At 42.8% G+C, this 24,151-nt stretch overlaps 1 protein-coding gene across 2 annotated transcripts in view; it reads right to left on the reverse strand.

Moving 5' to 3' along the window:
• Positions 1 to 24,151, reverse strand: part of OTUD7A (OTU deubiquitinase 7A) — a 370,683-nt gene that overhangs the window by 56,785 nt on the left and 289,747 nt on the right. For both annotated transcript variants that reach the window (XM_045448891.1, XM_045448890.1), the window contains one exon: positions 19,031 to 19,249. In XM_045448891.1, coding sequence (XP_045304847.1) covers positions 19,031 to 19,249 — 219 coding nt within the window. The remainder of the gene's footprint in view (positions 1 to 19,030; positions 19,250 to 24,151) is intronic.

Consider the following 24,151-nt stretch of genomic DNA (forward strand, 5'->3'; position numbering starts at 1 on the left):
ATGTGTGTTGTGCACGAGGCTTCTTCCTCTGCCTCTGGTTCCCACAATCAAAACCATGCTATTTCCTTCTTTCTCATATTCCTTCCTCCCTCTCTCCCTTTGTTCCATTCCCTTCTACTTCTGTCTCTGCCCACAATGCCACTCGTTGGGATTGCCAGTGTTCAGGCAGAGAAGGATCATTCCCTTTCTTTTCCCATAGAGCACACAGATCAGACAGTCCACTGCTCTGGCCTCTCTTTGTTCCAACGACTCTTCCAGGAACTGGGAGAGTAAGCCAGGGTCATATGGCCCCTGGGGAGACGTGGTGGGGAATAAGTCCCATTGGGTCATTCAAGAATGGGTTATGAAATAATAGGCTGGTACCCTTGAAAAAAATCACTATCTGAAAAACAAAAGAAAAGATAGGGGCGTATTCTTTAAAAGAGGCAAAAGAGATATAACCAAAAGCAACGTAGGAATTTTGGTTGGGTCTTGGAATGAAAAAAAATTAGAAATGAGATTTTGGGGCTAATTGGGAAAATGTGAATACAGACTCTATGTTAGATAGCATACTAAGTAAATGTTTATTTTTCTAAGGAGTGACAGTGTTCTGGCTTCACAGGAGAATTTTCGGATACTTACAATACACATTCAAAAGGTTCAGAAAAAAAGTTAGAGGCCAGGTTCTGTGTGGTAGGTGTGCTTCCCTTGGCACTTTTCAACACTTTCACAGTAAAAATAGAATGAAAAAAAAAGAGCTGAAGCAAACATGACCTAACTGAAAACTGGTGACTCTGGCCACAAAGTAAATAGGTACTAATCTTTCAGCTTTCCTGCAGATTTGAAAATGTTTAAAACAAAAAGAATGCCATGTGAGTTTGTTTTGGTTTTACACTTGTAAATGGAGAAACTCTATTCTGGTGCCAAAGACAATATCTATATAAATTAACTCATTTGTCTTGATTTAGTTTTAAAAAAGTGGTTGAATTCAGTTAAACACAGTTGGGGGGAATCTAACTGTTGCAGTGACTAGTTTTACTAAATTTTTCTCTTCAATAGATGAGTTGGAATTTTTACAGTTTGGTTATAATTTTTGTATTTTTCAGAGACACAGAGCCCTGAAGCTTACAGGTGATTTCTCTGATGTGTCTCAGGTCTATCCCCTTTTGCATCCATGAGGACAGCATTAATAAATCATCATCCTTTTCAAGGCAGACATGTTAATCAATCATCAGTCTTTCCACAAAGGAAACAGAAGACCACTCATACTTTTCAATTCAGAGCTCTGTGTGATAATGACCAATTGTTTCATGTTGACAATGGGGACATAATGAATTATTCACCCAAAAAGCAGGCTTTGGAAATCCTACTCCTGTAGATCTGAGGCCAGAGTATGAGATAGTCAAGGGCTCAGAGAGGTAGCCAGTGGAGTGGTTAAGCACAGGGACCCGGAACTAGATTTTCTGAGTTCAAATCTCAGTTTCACTATTTTTTAGAAGGGTGACCTGGAGAAGTTATTTTGACTAATGTCTCAGTCTCCTCTTCAGAAAAAGAGTAGAATTTTTATGAACAATATGTTATTTACTATTTGGGAAGCACTTAAAACAGGGCTTGGCATATAGAAAGTACCATATACGTGTTTTTCTCAAAACAGGTCCAAAAACCTGGGTTAAAGTAAGGAATGTATTTATGCATAATCTAATGAGTGAATAAGTGAACCACACCCTTTTGGATTAAACAGTACCTTCACATACCAAGGTCCTTTTGAGGGTAAGCAAAGAGTTGCTTTTGCATTTATGGAGGAGAAGTCTAAGGGAGACTCTTTGCACTCAGACTGCCCAGGGCTGCCCCGTGAGGTCTTCTGAGGCACGATGAGGCAAGGACCAGAAATTAGAGGAGCTGTTTAGAAGCTTGTACAGCAATGGGCCTTGCTGCTATACTTTCATTGAATTTATAAAAGTATTGGTTCAGAATAAATTGAAAGCTTAAAAAATGGTCTATCAGTACAGAGAGCTTGAGAAACCCTACTAGAGGTCCCCAGAAATGCAAATTACACCCTTGAATCAAGTTAAACTTTTTGCCTACATTCACTGTTTAATTTGTAGTATTGGTAGAAAGACGCTTTAAAGAAAAAAGTTTAATAAGTCTGAGGGGAAAGGAATCACATTAGGAATATAAGAAAAGAGGAGGAGCCAAGGTGGCCTTACAGGTTATCATGTCCGAAAGACCAAACAAAATGACTGTTTAAGAACACTACTATTTCTCATATCCTTAAAACCTCATATTGATTTTTACTTGTTATTCTCTATTTAATTATTCTTAATTTCTTTGTCATACTTAGAGAATCCAATTTGAAATATGATCTTGTGTGCATGTGTAAAGAACAGCCAAGAAAGCGGGAGCTGAATGTTTTGTCCTCAGTCATTAGAAGACAGAAGCCCCTCTTCCTGAAACGAGTGGGAGGGACAAATTTAAAGAGAAAAAGGAGTCAGAGGAAATAATCCTCCTTGTCAACACTCCTTTGAAATGTATATCCAAGCCTGAAATAAAGTGTGGTCAATCCCCAATGACCAAAATACAAATATGGAATGAAATTAGAATATGCACCAACTGTGCATCTCCTGTGGGTGAAGATATTTTGCCTGTTTAATTACTTCAAAGAATCTGCAAAAAAGCTTTGAGATTCTGTGATGTGGGGAATTGGGACCAGGGATCCCCCTCACACCACGTGAAGTTAGGAACCTCAAGAACTATCCCCTAAGTGTAAAGATCAGAAATTATTTTCCTCCTGGCAAAGCAAGCTGAGAGGGAAATATGTCTCTTATAGACTGGGCTTAGCAGGAAAACAAAACAAAACAAAACAAAACAAAACAACTCTTTCCAGACATGTTGTAACTATTGACTTGGCTCTGACTTGAGCTAAAACTGATTTGTGGCTTGAAATGTCTAAGCAAAGAAATTAACATAGAGATTGGTTATAGGATAGTAATTTCCTTTGGGAGTCTGGCATAAACAAAGAAACAAATATATCACTCAACATGGTTGAGAACAACCTCAAGTCAGGCCATCAGACTCCCATGGATGATATCCTGCTCACAACCCCAAATTACAAACCCAACAGGAAATCAGACATCATGAATAAGAGTTATAGACCCCAAGTCATAGCTACCTATGAACTTGAAGATAAAAATGGTCAGCTACAGACTATAAACAAATATGCTTAAAATGTTTAAAAGACATAAAAGAAGGAAACAATTAAGACCAAAGCATAAGAAACAGATTTGGAAAATAAAAATAGGACTTAAAAATGGAAGAGGATTGGGGCACCTGGGTGAAGTCGGTGAAGCATCTGACTTTGGCTCAGGTCATGATCTCATGGTTTGTGAATTTGAGCCCTGCATTGGGCTCTATGCTGACAGCTCAGAGCTTGGAGTCTGCTTCAGATTCTGTGTCTCCCTCTCTCTCTGCCCCTCCTCCACTTGTGCTTTGTCTCTCTCTCTCTCTCTCTCAGAAATAAACATTAAAAAAATTTAAAAAAATGGAAGAGGATAATAGAAATAAAACACAGTTTTACATTGAATTAGACAATGTCAAAGAAAAAAGATATGAATCTAAGTCAGAAGAAATTATTTAGAATGCAATTAAGAGGGAAAGAAAGAATATGAAAGACAGGCTAGTAGACATGAAGAACAGACTGGAAAACTCTAACATTGTCTAACTGAAATTCAGAGGCAATACTCAGGAGATCTCAATGGAGGAATTTTTCAGAAAAAATATATAGAAATAAATTCAAAGATTTAATAAATGTAAGACATTCCAAGCAAGAAAAATAAAATTAGTTTACTCCTTGATATACCCTAGTGAAACCACAGAATATAAGACAGAGAAAATATCTTAAAGTAGAATAGAAAAAAATCATCTTCAAAGTAGCAGACTGACAGCCGATGTCTCAAAAAAAAAAAAAAAAAAAAAAAAGAAAAAAGGAAAATAAGCCAATGCAATATCTTCAATGTGGTGAATGAAAATAACTGGCAACCTAGGGTACTCTGTCTAGAAAAAATGTTTTTCAGAAATGGAGGTAAAACAAAGGCATTTTAAGACTAATAAAAATGAAGAGAGTAAAATCAGCAAGATGCCCAAGGAAATTCTAAAGGATGAACTTCAAATGGAAGAGCTAATACGTAAGAAGTAAAAAGAAACAAAAATGGTAAATATATGGATAAGTCTAAATAAACACTGGCTGTATAAAACAACAATTATAATGTCTGATGAGGATAAAGCATAAAATTAAAATAAATGACAATAACTTATAAATCAAGAAGAGGGAGGGTGCAAATAAAATTAGACTAGTCTAAGGTCTCGGTACTGTCTGGGTATAGGTTGAGATGATGAATCTGGGATGTGATTCATATACATGTTATATGAATTAGGGTAACCTCTCAATAATAGAAAGAGGAAAAGAATGAAATAATTAAAAAAAAGACATATCTAAAACATGAGAATACACAAGTACTAAATGTAAAAGTATGGCAAATGGTGCTTCAGACCAATTTTAACCTAAAGAAAGCTAGGATAACTGAATTAATTATCAAATAAACTGAGAGGAAAAAGAAAGCATTACTACAGTTAAATAAGCTCTCTTTAAAATGTTCAGCACCTCAGTTCATGAGGAAGACATAACTTTAGTTGCTGTATTTAATGACACAAATCGATTTAAAAATCCATTAAAATAAAAGGAGATGTAAACAAATGCACAATCATAATGGGGAATTCTCATGCATCAGTAATTAAGAGTTCCAGTAAAAAATAAATACATAGATTTTAACAACATAATAAACGACCAAATGTACATATATAAAATAATGCAATCCACAATAGAAGACTATGTTCTTTTCAAGAAGACATGTGACATTAAGAAGACAGAAAGATCATATTCTGGTCGTTAAAGCAAAAGGTCTCAATAAATTTCAAGTCAAACAGATCATGTTCTCTGACTATACAACAATTAAGGCAGAAATCAATAGTACAAAAGCAACCAGAAATATTTAATGTCCTTTCCACATATTTAGAAGTCAAAAAACACTTCAAATAATTCATAGGTCAAAGAATAAATAAAAATAAAAATAAGAATACTTTTGAATTGTACAATAACACAAATGCTATATTTCAAAACTTGTAGAATATGGCTAAAATAGTAATTGAGGAAAATTAATAACCTTAAATACTTATGAGAGAAAAGAAGAAAGATTAAGAATTAATGACTTGAATATTCATCTCAAGAAGTTAGGAAAGGAACACAGTAAATAAATCCAAGGTAGAGGATAATAATATAGATCAGGAGTCAGTAAACTTTGGTCTGTGGGTGAAATATGGCCAGTGGTCTATTTTTATATGGCCTGAAAACTAAGAATGTCTTTTGTATATTTAAAAGGGGTGTGTGTGTGTGTGTGTGTGTGTGTGTGTGTGTGTGTGTGTGAGAGAGAGAGAGAGAGAGAGAGAGGGAGAGAGAGAGAGAGAGAGAGAGAGAGAGAGATGGGAAGGGAGGGAGAGAGTGGTGTGTGTGTGTGTGAGAGAGAGAGAGAGAAAGAGAGAGAGAGAGAGAGAGGAAGGGAGGGAGGGTGAAAGGAGAGAGGGGTGTGTGTGAGGGAGAGAGGAGAGAATGAAAATGTGATAGAGACTTATGTGACTGGCAAAGCCTAGAAATATCCCTCAGATATGAATGGGAAATAATGGCACTTTCAGACCAATAAAAACAGAGAGTTAACTGCCATCAGGTCTGCACATAAAAACAAAACTAAAATCATATCATACCAGGATGGTATAACAAGTCTAAATCTGTAGCTTCAGTGTATATAAAACAAAAGTTGATAGAATCAAAGGTGAAATAGAGAAACCTACAATCACAGGGGAGCCTTTAATATACCTCTTTCAGTAGCTGGTAGAACACATTGATAAAAGTTCAGTTAAAGATAGAGAAGATCTGAACAACAAAATCAACAAAGTTGATATAATTAACACATATAAAACACTATACCTGAGAAGGACAGAATTCAAAATTTTTTTAAGCACACAGGGAGTATTTCCCAAACTTCATCATATGCTGGGTCATAAAGCAAGTCTCAATTAAATGTCTGACATCATTCATTGTATATTCTTTGACTATAGAGGAAGCTAGAAAAAAACCACTAAAATATTCCACATTTTCTTAGTCATTAAACAATATACTTCCAAATAACCTAGGGATCAAAGAACAAAAATTGCAAGAGAAATTAGAAAATGTTTTAAATTGAATGATAAAGCAAATAACACATCAAAAATTGTAATATTCAGCTAAAGCACTGCAGAGAGACACTGCAGAGAGATGTGTTGCATTATAGCGTACTGCCAAAGAAGATATAATGGCATAAACTTACATCTCCTGAAGCCAGGAGAAAGAGTAGCATATTTAACCCAAAGGAAGAAGATGAAAGAAAAAAAATAAAGAGCAGAGGTTAATTAAACAAGAAATAAATGTACAGTAAAAAATCCAACAGAGGCCAAAATAGATTCTTTGAATAGATAAGTGTAATTTTTAAGTCCCTAGCAACATTATTAATGAAAATAAAAGGGAATTACTAAATACCAACATGGTAAATGAAAAAGGAGGCATCATCACAGATCCTATATACATTCAAAACTAGTGAGCGTTAACACCAATAACTAAAATGAAAAGACAAATAATATGGAGCAACCAGAACTCTAGACAGTAGAGGAGCAAACTGGTACATCTGCTGAAAAATATTATAAAGCTAAACATGTGTAAAATCCTATGACTCAGCAATACCACCCCTAGGTATGTTTCTGCAGAAATGTATACACATGTTTACCAAAAACATGTATAAGAATGTTCACAGCAGCACTATTTATAATAAAATACTGGAGACAACCCAAATGTTATGGACTGAATTACCCACTGCCCCAACCCCGCAATTCATATGTTGAAGCCCTAACCCCTAGTGTGGCTGTATTTGGAAATGGGGCCTCTGAGGAAGTAATTAAGGTTAAATGAGGTCATAAGGTTGTGGCCCTGATCTGAAAGGATTAATGTCCTTATAAGGGACACCAGGGAGCTCGTTCTGTTTGTCTCTGCACCTATGTATTGAGGAAAGGCCACATCAGGGCACAGCCAGAAGGTGGCTGTCTACAAGCCAGAGAGAGTTCTCACTGAGAAAACTGCATTGGATGGTACCTAGATCTGAGACTTCCAGCCTCTAGAATTGTGAGAAAATAAATTTCTGTAGTTTAAGCTGCCTAGTCTCTGTTTCTTTTTTTTTTTGTTTTGTTTTGTTTTTTGTTTTTTTGTTATGGCAGGCTGGTCTAAGACACCAGATGTCCATCAACAATATAACAGATAAATAATTTGGAATAGATTCATACATTGCAAATCAAGAGTGGTAAGAATAAATTATAATTACACTTAACAATATGACTGAATCTTACAAGCTTAATAGTAAGTGAAAGAATCCAGATTTAACCTTTATGATTCCATTTATATAAAGTTCACAAAGAGGCCAAATAAATCTATGCTGTTAGAAGTCTGCTTTCTTTTTTTTAAGTTTTAAAATGTTTATTTATTTTTGAGAGAGAGAGAGAGAGAGAGAGAACACGAGTGGGGGGAGGGGCAGGGGAGACACAGGATCTGAAGCAGGCTCCAGGTTCTGAGCTGTCCACACAGAGCCCAATGTGGGGCTTATGCCCACGAACCATGAGATCATGACCTGGGCCAAAGTCAGATGCTTAACTGACTGAGCCACCCAGGTGCCCCAGAAGTCTGCTTTCTTGATCTGAATTTCTAGATAGGAGTCCTTGTTATAGAATGTGTTGTTATGCACTGAACTGTTTTCATACTTTCCTGTATGTGTGTTATGTTTCAATGAAGAGCTTATAAAAAAAGGGTATTGGGCCTAGCTCTGGAGACTACATCAAAAGAGACAGTTGGAAGACTCTGGCACCTGAGAGGGCATTTTGAAGGCAAAAGAAAAGACCCAGGGGGTAAGATTCCTGAAAGCTCGTGCTTGCTGGATAAGAACCCCACTTGGCAAATATTTACATTCCACATTAATTTCCCCATACACTGCAGAGGAGTGTTTCTGAAATGTCGAAAAGGCAGTTTCAATAAAAATAAGACTATAAAGTCAATAAAAATAAGACTAAGTCATAAAACCACTAACATATACTGTAAAGTATATTTCAACACAACATTTTTCCTATTTCTACACTGAATTGTTGATAGACTGGCTTCTCATAGATCTAGCCACCATCAATTTTATTTTACCACTTTTTAAATCATCTGACAATTCTGTTTTCTAACCATTCCTTAGATACCCTCCTTCACTTTCTTTTTATTTCCAATATTTGGATTGCCAAATTGAATCCGTTCTGGTGCTTTATTTTTCCTCACACAAATAAAAATGAGAGCAGTGACAAAACAATAGTGATAATGAATTTTTTTGATTGTATGAGATCTGTCCACTAGATATATCACATGAGTTTCATTTATTACTACACATTATGAAACTCTGGGATCAGTCACCACATGTCAATGCAAAGATTGGGGGCTGTTGTAATTTGTGGGGCCCCCTCACTTTGTCTCCTTGTCCAATGCTTCTGCTCAATGCCATCAGCAATATGTTCTTCTATGACTGAATGAACTTTGCTGCTTACTTCATATTTGGCCTCTCAAAGAGCAACCCCTTGGAGATTTTCTCTGGTATTGGTGATTTGCCCTTTTAAGAAAATTAAGAAATCATGCAATTATTATTTGGAATGAAAAACTCAGTAGAAAACAGCTTGAGGGACAAGGTGACAGTTTGCAAGGTTCTGAGTAGAGCTGAGGAGGTGTGATGGAAAGAGCAGGGTGGGAGGCACCTAGAGCCAGTTTCTGATGGCTCTGCCATTTTACAGGCTGGGTCACAACAGGTGAATGGAGGTGCTTCTCTGAGTCTTCCCTTCCTTACCTGTAAAGTGGATGGATATCAAACAGGGAGCTGATGGGAGATGTGGAGGTCAATAATGCCAAATACTGCACAAAGCACACTGTTGATGCTATGAAAATACATCGTGGCTATTATTATCAAAAGCACAGTGTCATAGTGCCTACTCCACCCCACTTCAGATACCACATCTTTCAAGAGAGCCCAATAAGAGGGTCTGCTTTCCTCAGAGGACTCAAAAACATGCTGTTTGAAATCTGAAACCATCAAGAGTGGGATTCAACCCAAACATACTACTTATCCAAGTGAAATGGCTAATAAAGGCACATAAGGAGGTTGAGAAAATCCCTTTGACCACAATACATTCTACATGATTTAATCTCCCAGTCTGGATCTTTAAGCATAGCAGGATTGTCAAACTTCAAATAAAAACATCGCATCTGTGATAGGCAGACTTCTTGGGTGGCCTCAAGATACCCACCTCCTGGGGGAATCCTCTCTCCTTGAGTGTGGGTGGGATGCCACCCCCATGACTAGATTACATTTCCTGGCCATGTGAGGGGTTTTGTATATGTAATCAGTTGACTTCTCAATTGACGTCCAGGGAGATTATCCTGGGTGGGCCTGACCTAATCAGGTGAGGGTTTTAAAAAGGGATTTGATGGTCAGAGAGGCAGAAAGTCAGAGAGATGAGAGAGAAGAAAGGGGGAGAAGGGATGAGTGAAGAAAGGAGAAGAGGGAGAAGGGAGAAGAGAGAAGAAAGAGATCCCCTGGCGGTCTTGAAGAAGTAAACTGGCATGTTGTGTAGAGGGCCATGTGCCAGGCACCTAGGTCTCTAGAGTGGTCTCCAGATGCTGAGAGCTTCCCCCACCAAGAGCTATTAAGCACACTGGAATCTCAGTTACTTAGCTGTGAAGAACTGAATTCTGACAATAACCTGAGGTGTTCAGAAGTAGATCTCTCCCTAGCTGGGCCTCCAGCTGAAGGCAGTCCCCGACAAGTGGATTTCAGGCTTGAGGGGCCCTGGGCAGAGGGCCCAGCTAAGACATCCACACTGCTGATCCACAGAAACTGCGGGACAATAAATTTGTAGCTGTTAACTGTGTGGTAATTTGCTACCTAGCAACAGAAAAATGGATACAGCATCCTTTAGCCAGAAGACATGCAAATCGGAATTCTGTCCATTTGTCTCACCTTCCTACCCTGGGAGAGTTTAAAAATTTTTTTAAATGTATCTTCATTTTAGAGAGAGAGAGAGAGAGAGAGAGAGAGAGAGAGAGAGAGATACAGAGACAGCATGAGGGGGGAAGGGGCAGAGAGAGAGAGAGGGAGACACAGAATCTGAATCAAGCTCCAGGCTCTAAGCTGTCAGCACAGAGCTCAACATGGTGCTTGAACTCAGAAAAAACTTACAAACCACAAGATCATGACCTGAGTCAAATCAAGAGTTGGATGCTTCATCGACTGGGCCACCCAGGCGCCCTTCTTATGGCCACTTCTAAACCTTCTCTCCTCCCTCAAGACAAGCAGCCTCTTGGGAACCTGCACCAGGAAGCTTGCTGTTCATACTTTTCCTGTTATAGTTCTGCCAACTTCAGGTCACTGCCTCTTGGTCCTAGAGACATTGGCCCCTGGCAGAGGGACTGCCTCACCACCCCTTCCCCAGGCAGGCTTAATTATTGTCCTCAGGTCGCCTTATACATATCATCACACACTACCCATGTCATTAGGGTTGTCTCTCGCAACGCCTCTCCCCTCTGGCCTGTGAGCCCAGAGGGCAGGGCCATATCTCCTCTGTGGGGGCTAAGACACAAAGGGATTGAATAGGCACTGAACTGATCCTGGGGATGTGGTCCCAGTGGCCCCAGGCCTCCCCTGCACTGGTAGGAGAAGGAGCAGAATGGCCCAGAGAAAGCATGACCTTCTGATCTGAGGGAGATGGTGACATTGCTTTACATGCACAACACTGAGCCTGTCACTCCAGGCCAGGTGAGGTGCTCTGCCCAGAGGTGGGAGACCAGACTCGGTAAGTTCTGGAAGCCCCTTTGGTAGGATTCCATTCTCATCCTCCAGATCTTTTTTTTTTCTGTTTACTTCATGAATCCGATGTAAATAGTGCCATATCCCCCCACTTACGAAAAGCTTTCCAGGGGCGCCTGGGTGGCTCCAGTCAGACTAGTGTCTGACTCTTGGTTTTGGCTCAGGTCAGGATCTCACAGTTTCGTGGGTTCGAGCCCCACATTGGGCTCCGTGCTGATGTTGCAGAGCCTGCCTGGGGATTCTCTGTCTCTCCATCTCTCTGCCCCTCCCCTACCTGTGCTGTCTCTCTCTCTCTCAAAATAAAGAAATAAACTTGAAAAGAAAAAAGCTTTCCAACATTCTCAGCAACCTGACGCTTTGCATAAAACAGGGAAAGCACCTGAAGCTACCTGAAAAGGTGCTCATTTTATACAATTTAGATAATGCTTTTGCCTCAATCCTACCTCCCTGTCTTCCTGTATGCTGCCACGTTCACTTTCTAGAAAATATGTCATAGGATTGGTCACCAATGTTGTGCTCTTAGGGTAGGGAGAGGATACCCTGGAAAGCAGCACATGTGTTAGATATCTCATTATCCTCAAAAGCTTAAAACAAAAATTCAGCACATTAACCGCTCATCTACCTCAAGTGGTGCACACTGTGAAGCCGTGCTCCAAGGGACAGAATCTGGCTCATGTCAGACCCTAAGCAGCTTGCTCTTCCGGGGGGTTGGGGGGGCTGCTTTCCACCTTGTCAAGGGCTGTTCCAGGACTCTGAACCCAGAAGAGGAACCACAGAGGTGTAGATTCACCACACGGCTGGCAGTCATCTTGCATCTGGAAGGAGTCCTACGTATCTAGAAATTCCTTCTCATCTAGAAGGAATCTTGTATACCTAGAAGTAATCTTTCTAGGTCTGAGAGTTAATACCATCTGAAATGGGGCACCCTCCTCTTTCGTGCTACCTTCATTCAAATTTCTTACAGGGAACATGATCATTTTCTAAATCTCAGTCAAGCCCACATATTTAGTCCCACTTGGAAGGTAACTGAATCATGACAAAACTTAAGTCTGTGCCTGGGGGGATGGAAGCCAAGGCTTGGTGGTTTGATTTCAGTTGGCTTCCAGGTGAAAGCGTTCTTAAGGCTGTTAATCAGATGTGACCACCCTGGGAAGGTGACCCAGCTATGATAAATGCCAGTGTTTTCCAGCCTCTGCAGAACCAAAAATGGCTCATCCCCAGTCAGACCCAGGATGGGATGCTCAAGATGAAGGCATTCTTCACACAAACAGTGTGATTGGGAACAGCGTACAAAGCTCCTATTTCTAGCTTTGACAGAAAGGTCATTCAGTCTCCTCACACAATAACTTCACTTAAGAACTGAAGACAGACAAACGTGGGAACTGGCACTGTGAATAAAGAAAAAGAAAACAAAAAAAAACAAAAACTTGAGCTCCTGCAAAGGAGAAAATCATGGGTGAACTCCATCAAGGGAGGCTGGCGTATTACGGGGGAAGAACTATTAGTCACTCATTCTGCCTTTTCCAAGCATCGTTCCTGATTCATACATGATAATGGCACCAATTAACTTGAGCTTTGTAACAGATGGTTACCACACAGTTTAAAAAAAGATGTCATTTTGCTCATCACCCACTAAGACACTGAGAGGAAAGAAAACAAAACTTGTTAATTCTCTAGGAGCAAGATTAGCACATCTTGCCCTAAACGTGACCCTATGATTCTTTTTAATGTCACTTACAGAGTGACTCCACCCACCCAGGGTCACTGACTGATCCCCCTTCTCTGGGCATCACTGTGCCTTGCCTGTACTTCTGTGAGTCCCTCCTGCGGGACTGCAATGTTTTGCTCTAGGTCTGTCTTCCTGGCATTTCTGCCCAGCTCCAGACCTCCTTATCCACCTGGTATTCAACACAGAGCAAAGTTGTGTCGGGGGTGCAGTGGGAGGTTGCTATTAAAGCTCATCTCCTCCCCAGGGATTTCTTCTCCCACTTCTCCCATTTCAAACTTCCATATCTATATGCTTAACCCAGGCCTCTCCTGACCTCCAGACTCTCATGTTCAACTAGACAGCAATGTCACACAATGTCAGCAAAGTCTCACTAGAATCTCTGACTTTGCCTGCCCCTCCTGGCCCCTCCATCGCTCCCCCCCCAAGCCTGCCCCTCCCCCAGGGTGTCTGCATCTCCCCATGGCACCATCATGCTAAGGAAGGGCAATATTCCTGAGGTCATGCTTGACTCAGCTCTTTCTGCTATGCCCCCCATCCAGTCCATCAACAAGTCCTGTGGGTCCACCTTCAAAACAGATCTTGCTTCAATATCTAGCTTCTAGCTTTTTAAATATTTTTTAAATGTTTATTTATTTTTGAGATGAGAGACAGAGAGGCAGAGCATGAGCAGGGGAGGGGCAGAGAGAGAGGGAGACAGAGAATCCAAAGTATGCTCCACACTCTGAGCTGTCAGCACAGATCTGGACCCGGGGCTTGAACCCATGAACTGTGAGATCATGACCTGAGCCAAAGTTGGGCACTCAACTGACTGAGCCACCCAGGTGACCCATCAATATCCATCTTCTTCTTGTTACTTCCACTGCTACCCCCACAGCACTGGCCACCTGTCACCCCTGGGTAAAGTAGCCACCTCCTCCCAGCTCCTCCTCCTTCTCATCCCCCTTAGAGTCCATTCTCAACAGAGCACAAGAACACATCAAATGTGTTCCTAAAAATGTCACTCACTGCTCAAAACTCTCCTGGGACTGCACATCCTACCTATGGTTATGCCCAAAGGCTCACAATGGCTCCAGGGGCCCCTGGCTACCATTCTTCTGCCTTCCTTTCCAACTCTTCCAGCCCTCATTCCATCTGCCCCTATGCCTGGCCTTCCTTACATGTGCAAGCCTTTGAAGCCAAGCCCCCTCTGCCGGGAATGCCAGAGCCCCATGTCTCCATCTCTCCCTCCCCTGCTGCCCTCAAGAGACCTGCCTCGGTCTCCCTCTCTTCACCTTATATCCCCTACCTTGCTTCTCACTTTCTCCACAGCTCACCACCTCACTTCCCATTTATGTTCTACCTTTGATTGGTTTTCTTTCCCACTAGAATTTAATCTCTATGAGTACAGGAATTTCACCCCAGCACCTGGAATGAACAGGCTGTTTCATGGGAGCAGTGTTGTGTTGGGTGACCTTGTCTTGGTTTGGCAGCTGTCACACATCTCTGACTACAAATGGAAAAAAGTGAGGCTCCAGAGGGTCAGGTAACTTGGCCAAGTTCTCCCAGCTGACGTGGGACAGCCCAGGTTGGGCTGACACTGGATACCTTCAAAACCATCCACACACCTTACCACTTCTCTGGCAGATTTCCTTCAACATGACTACCTTCCCATGGAGACAAGACTCAATGCCACAACTCAAAGGTGTCCCTAAATATTTTTTGGCATCTGTATTTCAATTTCTCAAGTACGCAGTAACGACTATATTACGCAAATATGCCCTTTGGGTTCACAAGATCACAGAAGCACCACATACCATCTCGCCCACACTGTGGTGGGCTTTTGGACAAGGCATGAGTGGTTACTCCTCATATCTAGAGACCTATGGTCTCTGAGTCTTCTTACACATAAATGAAGCAGATAATCTGATTGAGAAATTAATGGTGTCTTGCGTTTTCCATGGCAGGTAATCACTAAAGAATGAAAGGCATTGTCCTTCATCTCTCAGGGGGTCAGCACTTGTATGTACTGAAGACCTGGTCCTTCTGATGCCCCAAAGACTGTCACAGGGTGGGAATAGGTTTACCCTCCAGGTTTTAAGGCTCAGGAGAATGGCACTGTGGGTTCTGTGGGAGGTGAAGACTGGCACCCCACTCAACAGAGAGGCCCCTCAAATAGATGGACTGACCCATGCCTTGCCAGGCACTGAAGGTAGAGCCTAGCCTCTGTGACGGACCAGGTGAAAACTAACTGAGTGAAGATCATTTTGTTGCTGATTTTCTGGACAACATGAGCCCTGGGTTCCTGTAGAGTCCCAAAGGAAGGGAAAGCCCCCCACCCTGAGACCCTGTGACAAAGTTGATGTTTCCTTCCCAAGACAGCTAGAATTATGCCTCTAACAAGTGGATTTTCAGGCACCTATATTAATCTCCATGTATATAGTATATGTGCACACATGTATATCAATAGCTTACTCACAGCTATCCGGAGCACTAAATTACTAGAAGGGGGAATTTATACTTTATACCCGGCAATACTGAGTGGCTTTCTCAAATCACTGTTCTTATTAGAGCTCTGTCTTCCCCATGGACAGTAATGGTGGCACCTGATAGTTAACAACAGGGCACAGCATGGGTGGGAGGGAACAAGGCCACCTCCCAGTGGGCGATGCTCATCACCTAGATGTGGTGGGGGACTGTGAAGGGCTTGCCTGACACCAGCTGGGGTCCCGACCATAACCTGGGTGCAGAAAGGGCCTGAGGGATGATCTAGTCTACAGTGCTTCTCGAGAGCTGAGGAAAAAAGTCCAGAGAATTTATATGGATAGTGGGGTAGGGTCAGTTCTTTTAAAAAAAAAAAAATTAACGTTTACTCATTTTTGAGAGACAGAGAGAGACAAAGCATGAGTGGGGGAGGGGCAGAGAGCGAGGGAGACAACAGAATCTGAAGCAGGCTCCAGGCTCTGAGCTGTCAGCTTAGAGCCCAATGCAGAGCTTGAACCCATGAACTGTGAGATTATGGCCTGAGCCAAAGTCAGACACTTAACTGGCTGAGCCACTCAGGTACCCCCTTTTTTAAAAAAAAAAATTTTTTTTCAACGTTTATTTATTTTTGGGACAGAGAGAGACAGAGCATGAACGGGGGAGGGGCAGAGAGAGAGGGAGACACAGAATCGGAAACAGGCTCCAGGCTCTAAGCCATCAGCCCAGAGCCTGACGCGGGACTCGAACTCCCGGACCACGAGATCGTGACCTGGCTGAAGTCGGACGCTTAACCGACTGCACCACCCAGGCGCCCCGCCCCCTTTTAAAAAAAAATTTTTTTTAATGTTTATTTATTTTGAGAGAGAGAGAGAGAGAGACACTGCATGAGCAGGGGAGGGGCAGAAAGAGGGGGAGATACAGAATCCAAAGCAGGCTCCAGGCTCTGAGCTGTTAGCACAGAGCCCGATGTGGAGCTTGAACTCATGAACTGCGAAATCAGACCTGAGCTGAAGTCAGACACTCAACTGTGCCACCCGGGTGCCCCGGGCTGGGGTCAGTTCTATGCTGAGGAAATGAACACATTTATTCTTTATGTCTACATTATTTTCCGGTTTCTCATTTCCATGTACCAGGCAGAGCCCTGGCATTCAGGCTCTCACTGCTCTAGAGGCACACTCCTGAAGTGTGGGTGGCCGGCCAGTCTCCCCAAGGCTTCCCGCAGTATGGATGGAGTGCTTCCCCAGCGCTGAGTGGGGATCCCTGCTGCCCACTCTTGCTACTTTTGATGGCAGAAACAATGTTGGTGAATTCAGGATCTTCAGTCAGTAACTTTGGCTTCTTAATAGGTGCCTTCTAAGACTGCATGGTTGGAGTAAAATAGTACCCTTTAAAAATACTAATCCGGGAAGTAAGATGTAGGTGATAAAAATTAACATGCAGTGTATGGAAAAAATAACAGAAAAGACATTCCATAGAAGTAAAAGATTTTGCTAAGCATGGCAGGGTCAAAGAAGGGCGCTATCGTGGTGCCAGAGTGGGACTCTGTGCCCTTTACCAGGACTCTACCTTCAAAGGAAGCGGCTGCCATTAACGGGGCTACCAGCCATTGACAGGACCTAATGTCAGCATTCAAGAGAAATTAGCTCATGAAACGCTTTTCTTTCTAAACCTACACCAACTTCCCCCTTCTGTATGAATAGTGAATCCTTTGTTCAAAATATCTTTTCTGAATTATTCACACAGAAACAGCTTTAAAATAGCGAGCCTCCATAGTGAGTGGTTTAGGATTATTGCTAACCCAGGCGAATTGTTTTATGGTTGTGGATCAGTCAATGACCCTGAGGTAAGACAGAGCAGGGCTGTGGGCGTCAGTCTGTGGGTTGCTTTTGACAGCTTTGCAGCAGCTGAGGAAACAAGTCATTGGTAGTTACAACATCAGATCCAACACTGGATCCAACACTGTTACTGCAAGTGCAGACCCTGTTCTAAAACCAAGCCTGCCATGGGTGAGGACCCCTGAGTCCTGGGGCTGAGGCTGACCATCAGGCTGCCCAACACAAAGAAGTCCCCACTAACCACTACCCATTCCTTTGTCTATGTTCTTCTTGGACCAAGTGGATGAGGACATTTCCTGGATTGCTCTACATGAAATGGGATGAAGCCAAGTATACACTGAAGCTTGGACCTGATAGAAAACACCCAACTGTCAACTTTCTGGGTGTTTCCCATTTGCCCTGCAGCTTTATCCTCCCCCTACTCTGCACCCTCAGGGCAACCTGCCTGGAGCCCTGTAATGGGCTCTCTGCTCTCTGCCCTTTTGCTGATGAGAGGCACTGGTCAAAGCCTGTGCCAAAGAAGGTGGTCAGAGTATTTATTTTTCCATCATCTTCTCTCCTCGAAGCCACACCTTCTTGTAAGTAGCTTTCTCCATTAGCTCCTTTCATCATTTGCCTCTTTGCCAGGCCCAAGAGTGGCAGTGCCCCTGTAGTGCCATTTCCAAGCATGACACTATCCTTTGCTGGTGTTCTTAACACCTTGCTCATTCTTTCATCAACATTCTCTACTGAAGCTACCAGGATGAGTAGGGAATGCTGATGACTGGTCCATCTGCCAATGTCAAGATCATACCACCTATAGATCCTTCTCTTCAGGCTTCTGCAACACTCCAAAGGCCTGGGCATTTTCAGTTTTGTCTTGGTGACATGCTAAGTGTGATTCTCTGACAGAGAAGCCCTTACTGGCTGAGGGCTTGAACACACCCTCTATCCACTACTCTCAGCCAAAGGCTCCCCATCTTGCTTCCCTAGCATGTGCCGCACAGGAGCACCTCCATGTGCCAGGCCTTTGGAAGTGGAGGCTCCACTCTGCAGCAGCCGGGAATAGCTGGCTGACAATGGAATCAGAGTCAAAAGTCCTTGCTCCCCAGTCCAACCAGCTGAGGGTACACTCCAAGTGCACTGTCAACCCATGCTGGTGGGGAGGCAGTGCCCATGGCAGATGTATGCTGGGCCTGAGAAGGGCAGGGGCACAGAGTCTTCTGCGTGTATATCTGAGAAGCCCCTGAACATGTGATTTTGCAAAGATTTATAATGAAAACGGTTATGAGTAAGACAGGATACTTGCTCTGTCTCAGGAAGAACCTACATCTGCTTTAGACACTTGTTTTGAACGAATTATGTTATCTTTAGGAACTCCAAAGGAGACAAGTTTGGCTTGCTCCCCAAATCTCTTCTTCATTGGGACGTCAGAAGAAATGCAAAGAAAAAGGAGAAGACTGAAGTCAGGTTTTGTGTTTCCTCAACCCTGGAGGCCAGCAAGACTGGGAGGGCAGGAGATGACAGGCACACTCTGCTCGTGCCATTTAATACTTAACTCCACCAGGCGGCTACCTGTCTTCTCGTCTTTGCAGACAGGAAAACTGAGGCTCAGGGAGGTTACATAACTTGCTCATGTACATAGGAAGTGACAGGGTCTCCTATTTTCCCCAAAGTTCATGGTCTTTCTTACCTTAAGTTCAACACCCACAGGAGGGTTGTATGGAAAAAGGAGAAAAGTCAGGCAAAGCCACAGAGAGTGTCTTTAGAGGGGGCTGGCCTAGACAGGTTGGATCTGGGAACAAAGGGAAAATTCACGGGATCTCAGCACCAAACAGCCAATGGCCCCTGCCAGTCAGGGCTGGGTTGGAACAGACCTTATCTGCAGAGCAGGGGTTTGCTGCAAGCTTCCAGAGTCTGAGTTGGAAACACTGGACTCAGACAACACGCGTCCCTTCCTCACTGATCTAAGTTAGGCCAGCCTCACTTGCTCCCTGAGCCCAAGGAACATGGGCCTGCTGGGGCCAGTAGCTCACCTGCCTGCTCCAAAGCCACCATGGTCGCCTGCTCGATCAAGTCCCGTTCGATGAAACTCCTGAAGTCTTCACTGTACACGCTCAGATCCGGCAACTGGAATGTGTAGATGGGCATCTCCAGGGGGAACTGCTCATTGTTGCACTCACTGGCCACGTGGGACCTGGCCAGGGAGACGATAGCCGAGCTGGCGTGGGAAATTCCCCGAGAAAGTCGCTTTTCTGCAGGGGGGGGAGGGTGGGAAAGACAACCACAGGAAATGAGTGGGGTGGCTGTGTGGCTCAGTGAGCATGCGTGTCCATGCACGTGCATGCACAAATCTTCTCACACACTTACACACACACACACACACACACACACACACACAGGCGCTCACACACATATTCACCCACACACCTGTCACTCTTTTCCCACAGGCCTCCCTGCTGCTGGGGCTAACATTACCACCACCTGGCATATGGCACTTACTCACTCTGAGTCATAAGACCATTCAGAAAGAGGCAAGCTGGGAGTCTACCACACAAGCATGCATCAGCATCATTAAAGATCACCAGGCTTCTTTTTGGGTCTTAAGTTACATCTAACTCCAGTCAGCAGAGCTGTCCCTGCTAGCTCTGAGGGACACGAGCCAGACTGCTCTTTGTTTCATCCATTTACATACTTCAAGCAAGAAGCAATTGGTTCAGGCTTTCCCCACCATGGCTTGGATGGTAAGAGAGGTTACTTTACTAAAGTTACTCTGATAAATGCATCTCACATGACAATGCTCCACATACAGATATGAAGCCATCACATCGACTTCTCTTCTGTCTGGTTTTTCTTCATCACAGCACTCAAAACGTACTGGGCTACTTTAGTCTTATTCTGCCTGGGCTTTCCAACAAAAGGGTGAAAAGCACCGTGTAGAGTTCCTCTGATGGACATGATGTTACTCTGTTAAGAAGTTAATCATGTGATCTCAATGCCACAGCAAAAAAGTGGATGTCTTTGTTTTCCTTCACTCTTGCTTTTTTTTAATTAAAAATTTTTAATGTTTATTTTTGAGAGACAGAGAGAGAGAAAGAGACATAGAGCATGAGTGGGGGGAGGTGGAGAGAGAGAGGGAGACACAGAATTTGAAGCAGGCTCCAGGCTCTGAGCTGTCAGCACAGAGCCTGACATGGGGCTTGAACTCATGAGCCATTAGATCATAACCTGAGCTGAAGTCGGACCCTCACCTGACTGAGCCACCCAGATGCCCCTCTTGTTGTTGTTTTTTAATGTTTATTTATTTATTTTTAGAGAGAAAGAGATCGAGAGCATGTGGGGAGGGACAGAGAGAGAGAGAGGGAGAAAGAGAATTTCAAGCAGGCTCCATGCTCAGCACTGAGCCTGACACAGGGTTTGATCTCATGACCATGAGATCATGACCTGAGCTGAAATCAAGAGCCAGATGCTTAACCAACTGAGCCACCCAGGCTCCCCCATCCTTGTTTTTTTAAGCCCTGTCCTTAATAGCTAACATTTACCACGATACAAGGATTCTTAAATACAGGGTGTTAGGGAGAAGTTTTCTTGTTTACAATCAATATCTGTAATAACAGACTTATTTTAGCAAGACAGAAATCCTCTTTCAATCATCTCAGGAAAACAAAATTCAAACTGCTGTTTGGATGAATATTGTCTAAACCCTGTGGCAAATTCATGAAGTATATCCACTCAGGTCATGAGGACTCCCACTTCATTACAGATTAGCCTGCTCACTGATCAGGCTCTGCGCTCATGCTGATGTTGCTCTGAAGCATGTCTCTTCCTGCCTGTGCTCACAGAAAACCCACACCTGTGCCTTAATCCCGAATGGGAGCTTCTTACTTTCCCATGGGCAAGAGCAGTGGACAGAAATGTCATTAAAGTAATTTTGTTACAGCAAACTGAAAACAAGAGCCTTTTGACCCTGGAGTAGGTTGGTTTTAAATTTAAAGTCAATTCTCAGAAGCCTCAAGTATCTGTGCATTAAAATGCATAGTGAGTCCCACAGAGTATTTTAAAATGGGTAATTTTGATACACCTTCAATTGGATTCTGAGACCATGATGACTAGTTATTTTGAGGAAAGGCAAAGAGAAGTTAAACCATAGCAGCCATGGGAAAGAAGAGAAATGGAGCACATAGGGCCTGGCTTATCTACCATGGGGGATGGCCCCAGGGCTTCCTGCACTGTCCACATTCTGAAGAGCAAGACAGAGTAGACTCCAAATCTTTCTGCCATGTTTCCAGGTCTTGCAAGCCAGGCTGATGTCTTGTCTCTTGCTACAATCTACCATGTCTATATCTGGGAAAGAAGGAACTGCCCCATCTACTAGGATCTGATGGAGATGGAAATCAGTTGTTCTTTAATACCTGAGGTGCTACATGACCTCACGGTCCACTGGGCAGACTCACAATGCTGCTCTCAATAGTGGGAATCTGCCGGGCAGGGTTATCCATACTTCTTCATGGTTTATCACTCGGTACCTATTTGCTAGTTAATGACATGCTATTAGGATCTTAGAAACATTGCAATTTGTAGTATAGTATGATGCTGTTTAGCAGTTCCAAATATTAAATATTTGGAGTCTTGGGGTGCCTGGGTGGCTCAGTTGGTTGAGCGATCGACTTCGGCTCAGGTCATGATCTCACGGTCTGTGAGTTCAAGCCCTGTGTTGGGCTCTGTGCTGACAGCTCAGAGCCTGGAGCCTGCTTCAGATTCTGTGTCTCCCTCTCTCTCTGCCCCTCCCTCACTCATGCTCTGTCTCTCTCTGTCTCAGAAATAAATAAACATTAAAAAAAATTAAAAAAAATAAATCAATATTTGGAGTCTGAAAGAAAAAGCCTGAAAGAAAAGGTCTGAAAGAAAAGCCCCCAAAGGGGTGTGTGCCTGGTTGGCTCACTCGGTTAGGCATCTGACTTCGGCTCAGGTCATGATCTTATGGCTTGTGGGTTTGAGCCCCGCGTTGGGCTCTGTGCTGGCAGTTCAGAGCCTGGAGCCTGCTTTGGATTCGGTGTCTCCCTCTCTTTCTGTCCCTCCCCCCCACTCTCTCAAAAATAAACATTAAAAAATTAAAAAAAAAGAAAAATCCTTTTTGAACTAAAATTAAATTATGTTAAAGCTCATATAATGAGAAATATGCTCCTAATTCTAACATTTCCCCATCACCATCTCCATGAAAGCACATAATCACATACAAACATACACATGCACATACACATTGATTCTTTAAACATGAACTCAGTGATCTTTCTTTTAGGGGGGTATAAATGAATTGTGTTACAGGAATTACCATGTTCAAAGTTATGCCCCAGAGAAATTTAGAGATTAAAAAATCATAGAGAATGCACAGAATTTTACAACTATTGACAAAGACAACTGTGATTTAGGCCAGGGTGGGTGTTTTAACTACATTTCCTTATTTTCTGTATTCCTGATGCTCTGGAATGTGGGCATCCCTGACCAGGGAGAGGCTTTCCCTACCAGGACTAGCCAATTCTGAAAGCAAATAACTCAGAGGGAAGGAGCATGCCTTTCCTAGAAAACTGACCAATCCAGAGGCCATACTCTGAACCACCTCTTCTATCTGGTTCTTCCACTCCAGCAAGCACTATTCCTTTGCATCCCAGGGCAAGGTACAAGACAATCAGGGATAGCTTCAAAACCCCAGAGAGCCTGCTGAAATTATTCAATCTTGCCAATCCTGTATCTGTTTACCTTGCCTTGCCTTTTCCAAGGAAATCACAGTAAAGGCTCACGCCCATGTTTTTTCTCTTTGTCTCCTCTGCTTCCTGACCAAACTTGGTGCTTCCTCATGTGGCCATGGTGTGCCATGCTTCCTGCTTTTAGGGAACTGTGAGTATAAAAATTTTCCTCCTGAAATTCTTTTCTATGTTTGCATATCTTATCATATCTGGTTAAAACAAATCCTAGGTATTTTTAAAACAGGTGCACAAACCTTTTATGAAAGGGACAGACGTAAGTACTTTAGGTTTTGTAAGTCATGCAGTCTTTTTTTAGTATTTATTTTGGGGAGAGCACAAGTGGGGGAGGGGCAGAGAGAGGGGGACAGAAGATCCGAAGCTGGCTCCACATTGACAGTCTGACTCCAGTGAGCCTGATGTGGGGCTTGAAATCACAAACCATGAGATCATGACCTGAGCTGATCATATACTCAACTGACTGAGCCACCCAGGTGCTCCATAAGTCATGCAGTCTTGGTCACAACTGAACTCTCTAGCACTAAAGCAGCCATAGCCAATGCATAAATGAATGGACATGAGGATGTTCCAACAAAAACTTATTTGAAAAATAGTAGCCAGAGTTGGCTCATGGGCCATTGTTTGCCAAGCCCTAATTTATAACATGGAGATATTCATTTTCCATGTTAGTGCACTATGATTTCAAGAACTCAATTAAAGGATACATATATCTAATTCAGAAACTATAATTTTTAATTTTTATTAAAAATTTTTTTAACGCTTAGTTTTTTTTTTTTTTGAAAGAGAGACAGAATTCAAGTGGAGAAAGGGCAGAGAAAGAGGGAGACAGAGAACCTGAAGCAGGCTCCAGGCTCTGAGCTGTCAGCACAGAGCCCAATGTGGGACTTGAACTCACAGACCACAAGATCATGACCTGAGCCAAAGTCAGACGCCTAACTGATTGAGCCACCCAGGTGCCCTCTAATTTTTAAAAAGTAGATAGGATTGTTCACAAAACTCAGTAGAATTATATGACAAACATGTTTTTTAATTCCTTAAGTAATATGTGATAAAAATTACATAGCAGCAGGTATCAGGTATGTATTAGGCTCCGAATCCACCAAGCTCTCTGGAAGCAGAGAGGAGAGTCCTTCTAGCCCCCTCAGTGGGAGGATAAAATAATGGAATGGTTGGTTTGCTGCCAGTCAAAAAGAGTAGGAGCAGCCATGTGGTCATCTGTCTGGATTGTCACTGTGTGAGAGAGCCCAGCAGCCTCAACTGTGCGGTGCTGAAAGAACAGTCATGGAAGGCCCTGAGGGGGAAGACTACAGGGAATGATTAGAAGTGGTAGTCTCTCCAGAGTCACACCTAATGGCAGCAATGGAGGAGAACTTAACAACAATATAACCAGATAGA

Source organism: Leopardus geoffroyi, chromosome B3 (genome assembly GCF_018350155.1).
Source record: "Leopardus geoffroyi isolate Oge1 chromosome B3, O.geoffroyi_Oge1_pat1.0, whole genome shotgun sequence".
Classification (NCBI taxonomy): domain Eukaryota; kingdom Metazoa; phylum Chordata; class Mammalia; order Carnivora; family Felidae; genus Leopardus; species Leopardus geoffroyi.